Here is a 4,499-nt window from a genome sequence, read left to right as displayed (position 1 = left end):
ATGAAACGTTTCATTAGAGGAGAACCCGTCCAGAAGACCTATACAATTTTTTTTCTTTTTGATTTTTTTACCTGGATTACTGAGATGCATCAGGACCTTCAGTAACATGTTAAAAGCATTCCTCAGAGATTATTTTCCATAMCGGCGTGAAGACAGACTGTTGCTGATCCATGCTGCACATCCCTTGTTCAACCCAAAGAAAAATTGATTGTTTTGAGATCTGGGGGCTGTGGAGACCACTGGTGTTCAGTGAATCCAGGCTCATCAGAGCAGGCAATGTTTTAATCATTTTTTTTACTGTCCAGTTTTGGTGAGTTTCTCATTTTGTATGCGAAGGTGGGCGAAAGGTTTGCCTGTAATTTTCATTAATGACAGTGGATTTCACGGGTTCAGATGGACCATGAAGAGGCCTCAACAAGGCTCACTGGATACATTTTCTTTCTTGGACCAATCATTTTAAACCCCAGAGATGGTTGTGAGTAAAAATCCCAGTAGATCAGCAGTTTCTGAAATACTTTGACTAGCCTGTCTGGCACCAACAACCACCACACCTTTAAAGTCACTTCACTTACTTTTCTTTCCCATTTTCATGCCTGACTTAAACTTTGTTTTTGTGTTGACAAGCAATTAAAGAAGTGTACCAAATAAAGTGGCCAGTGAATATATGTCTACCTGTGGATAATATAAAGAAACACTTCAGCTCTTTTGCAGCAGTGTCCTATGGATATGTTTGCTGCATCGGTTCAAAGAGTTTAATTCTGACTAAAACTGACAAACTAACAGCTAGTTTAAGTTAGACAAAAACCTTCTTTAAACAACTCCGATCTCTAAAATTTCACAGCGGTCCATGTGAACGCTATTAATAAGTTTTTAATTTTGCATTGCATAGTTATTCCTGCAAAAACATAATACTCCTGCAGGACGTGCCCCAAGCTGCATTGGAAATGTTGCTGATGCTAATTGTGCTTGTGAAACAACCACAGAATGCCATGTAAATTACTGCGCAATGCAAAATTCACAGAAATATTAAGACTTGCAAAATAATGTGAAAAGGTGTTGAAAGCTGTTTTAGGACAGCASCAATCTACTTTGGTCTTGGCCCAGCTTGGACTAGCCGTTCAGTTWTTCAGGCTGGTCTGAATGCAACTATTTCCAGACTGAGATTGTTTTATCTACAACAGGTAGATAATGGCTTGTCACTTTTTTTTCCTGTTAACATTTAGTGCTGGCAGCTGGTGAGCAAAAATGTGTTTTTTTTTCTCTGTATCTACTAAAAATTAAAAAAAAAAAAATCACTTAACTGCAGCCTAAACACCATTAGGGTGTTATAATAGAGACACAAAAGGAAGCTTTATAGGTGAAACACTAGCCTGCACAGGTGACTTGATTAAAATGTTGGCGTTTGTTTTCTTTCTAACAGATTTTGTAGCCCTTGAAACTAAAATATTTTACAAACAGCAAGAATGAAAAAGCAATTGAACTCTACAATAGGTTGCTTTAAGCTAACTAATCAAGCTTGAAATGCAAATCAGTCCTTATCGTGAATGGTTGTTTTGTTTGCGACTGCCGTCCTCAGTTCCGTTGCTTTCAGACAATACCTCTTGCTCCAAGGTGGTAAAGCGAGCTTCAGACAAGCCCCTCCGGTCGCGTTTCCGCTTGCACAGACAGCACAAAATCTCCTCGAAGGTCCTCCTCATGTCGCTGTCTCTGAAGCAGTAGACGATGGGATTGACAAACGAGTTGCACTCCGCCAACACCAGGAAGTATTTCTCAAAGTCCAACACCCTGCAGGAGTCACAGTCCAGACCGTCGAGCAGCAGCAAAACGAGGCCGGGCGTCCAGCAGATCACAAACAAGCCTGCCAACAGAGACCAGGGGGCAGAAAAGACCGTCAGAAGAGCTGAAATAAAAACTTGAAATCAAAAAACAAAACTCACTGTCAACATGAGTAGATTTGGGGTGGGGGGTGTAAATCCTCTTTTGGAGACATATAAGACAGGCAGAAAATGTCAGCTTGTGGAATGGGTTTAGTCTATTCGATCAGGTTTTATTTTCATAATACTTGATTAGGCATCTCAGGAATGCAGACTAGCAGCACTGTGAGCACTAAYACATGCACACAAACTGTAGACAGAAATGGTAAAACTATGTGGAAATGACACCTAAAGACTGTCGTGCATTCCTCTTCTCCCCTGCAAACATGCCACAACCAAACGCATCACTTCGAATATAAACCTAAACGTTTTTTCCTCCAAATGCTCTTTGACAGTCAAGACAACCTGACTTGAAGTGAAACGACCTCAATCTTAAAACCAAAAACTAAAAATAAGGAAGACTTGATTACTTGACACCACCATGCACTCTCAGTGGTGTCATTCAAGCGCAGCTGTTTTCTTTAACAGCACTAGAACTATAAACTCCATGTCAGAGCATGTTTGTGCATTTTTCCTCAGCCTCTCAAACACTGGATCTTGATTGTTTAGCTGCAGAGTTATAAGACACAGTCTGACTTTTGTTTAAAAAAATCTAAATTTACCTCTGTTTAAAGAGTTGAAGGACGACATCAAAATCAGAAAAGCTGTTTTGTTAGCAGAATAAAGGAAAACAATAGGTGTAAGTTGGGGAGGTTATGGTCTAAGGTACATGTGTCCAACTCATGTGGCCCGCTGCTGGGGTGGTGGTGGGGGGTACCCCCTCAAAATATATGTTTTTAAACTAAAATGAAAATTGTTTCTTATATCAATGGTAAACTTTAAATTTATGATTAAATGCAACAAAATAAATTTAAATGGTGAAAGACAGTAATTGTCATGCCCCTGAGCTGTTGGCTTTAAGAGCAATTTAATTGGATAGCACAATAACAATGTCAGAAAATAAGCTGTTTTGAAGTTGGCATCAACCATAAACTAAACCTGCCATAATGCTACTCACTAGAAACTCATCAGTGAGTAAAACTTTATTAGTTTTACTTTTAATAATATTTCAGTCGTGCACTTAATTATTATCAGTGTTTAAAAGAGGACATGTTAAAACACTGTTTAATAATAATAACAATAATAATAATGTCTTATATAGCGCTTTTTGAAACCCTCAAAGATGCTTTACAATTTTCATGCGTCATTCATTCACACACTGATGATAGTAAGCTACATTGTAGCCACAGCTGCCCTGGGACAGACTGACGGAGGCAGGGCTGCCATGCTGCGCCAATGACCTCTCTGACCACCATCAGTAGGCAGGGTGGATGAAGTGTCTTGCCCAAGGACATGACTAGAGCTGGACTGGGGATTGAACCGGCGACCTTCCGGTTCCAGGACAAATCCCTTAACCACTCGGCCACGGCCACCTCTTTGCTTGGTCAAAGTTAAACATGAAACGTCAAAGTTCATTACAACTGGCCTTTCAAGGGCCACCATAACGCTCATGTGGCCCTCTGTGAAAATGAGTTTGACACCCCTGGTCTAAGGTTTCATTTAACAAGTTCAGACAAGTTGATGCAGAAGCCTGCTCAGCAGCCCGTTAATGCTTTTATAAAAATCAATCAGAAATTCTAATGAAACCTTTCATTAAAAACAGTTATTTTGCACATTGAGCAAAATGACTTGTAAAAAATAAAATCCACAAAAAGAAAAAAGAAAAAATGTTGCCAAGTTAGCAGCCTTGTTGCTTTATTTAGTGAGTTTGCAGACCCATCTTGCAATCGACAAATAACTTTCTGGTGTTACTGGAGAAAATTGCTGTGAAAGCAAGAATCATTTTCTCTCTAGCCAATTACATAAATTACGTGGTGGTGCCWTTTAATGATATCTAGCAACTGTTAGAACAGCCAGTAATTAATTAAAGTTGGTCACACGACTGTGTCTCAGTTCATGGGCTGCAGTCAATGTCGGACGCATTTGTCGGCCGCTGACATCACTGCCCAGTGCCATAGGCTGTCCAAATTCGTAGGTGCCAACTCATGTGCCCGAGAAATGCAGCTGAAAACCTCCCGAAAACATAGGCTGCATCTGGGTATTCTATGTCAGAGATTCTTAACCCATGGGCCGCGRCCCACAAGCGCCACATTGAGGGCCTCAAAAGAACAACAGTTTTTAAACTTTGGGCCGCAGAGGGCCATGGGATTGATATTGAAGAAGGTACAATACACTTTCTCAACACTAGTAGTGCACCACTCAGTTGTTTAACAACTTTTTAATATGTAGAAGAACAACCTTAAAAACCTGCCGAGAATAAAACTTATTTTAAATGAAAAGTAGAAGCAAAAATGAAAGTGACTCATCAAAAAACACCAAAGTTTGTCACTAATATGAAGTTCAGCCTCTGGTTCTACTATGCAATATTTCAAAAGTTCAAAACATTATCAAATACAGTTGCACATACAACTATATTTTAATTTGCACTTTAAATTAATTTTTGTAGTTTATTTTTAAACATTTTGAATGTATTTTAAACTTGTCAAAAAGCTGTAGTTACTGTTATTGTTTGTCACTAATATGAAG

At 39.2% G+C, this 4,499-nt stretch overlaps 1 protein-coding gene across 3 annotated transcripts in view; it reads right to left on the bottom strand.

The window, feature by feature from the left end:
- lpar2b (lysophosphatidic acid receptor 2b) overlaps nucleotides 1–4,499 on the bottom strand; it is a 26,434-nt gene that overhangs the window by 5,262 nt on the left and 16,673 nt on the right. Inside the window, exon 4 of one of the 3 annotated variants that reach the window (XM_014015823.1) lies at nucleotides 1,599–1,858. The exons of the other annotated variants lie outside the window; for them this stretch is intronic. Coding sequence (XP_013871277.1) covers nucleotides 1,599–1,858 — 260 coding nt within the window. The remainder of the gene's footprint in view (nucleotides 1–1,598; nucleotides 1,859–4,499) is intronic. 3 annotated transcript variants of the gene reach the window in all.

The sequence above is a fragment of the Austrofundulus limnaeus genome, unplaced genomic scaffold (assembly GCF_001266775.1).
Source record: "Austrofundulus limnaeus strain Quisiro unplaced genomic scaffold, Austrofundulus_limnaeus-1.0 Scaffold135, whole genome shotgun sequence".
NCBI classification, from domain to species: Eukaryota; Metazoa; Chordata; class Actinopteri; order Cyprinodontiformes; family Rivulidae; genus Austrofundulus; species Austrofundulus limnaeus.
The sequence above is the reverse complement of the archived record's forward strand: the minus strand, read 5'-3'. Positions and strand labels throughout refer to the sequence as shown.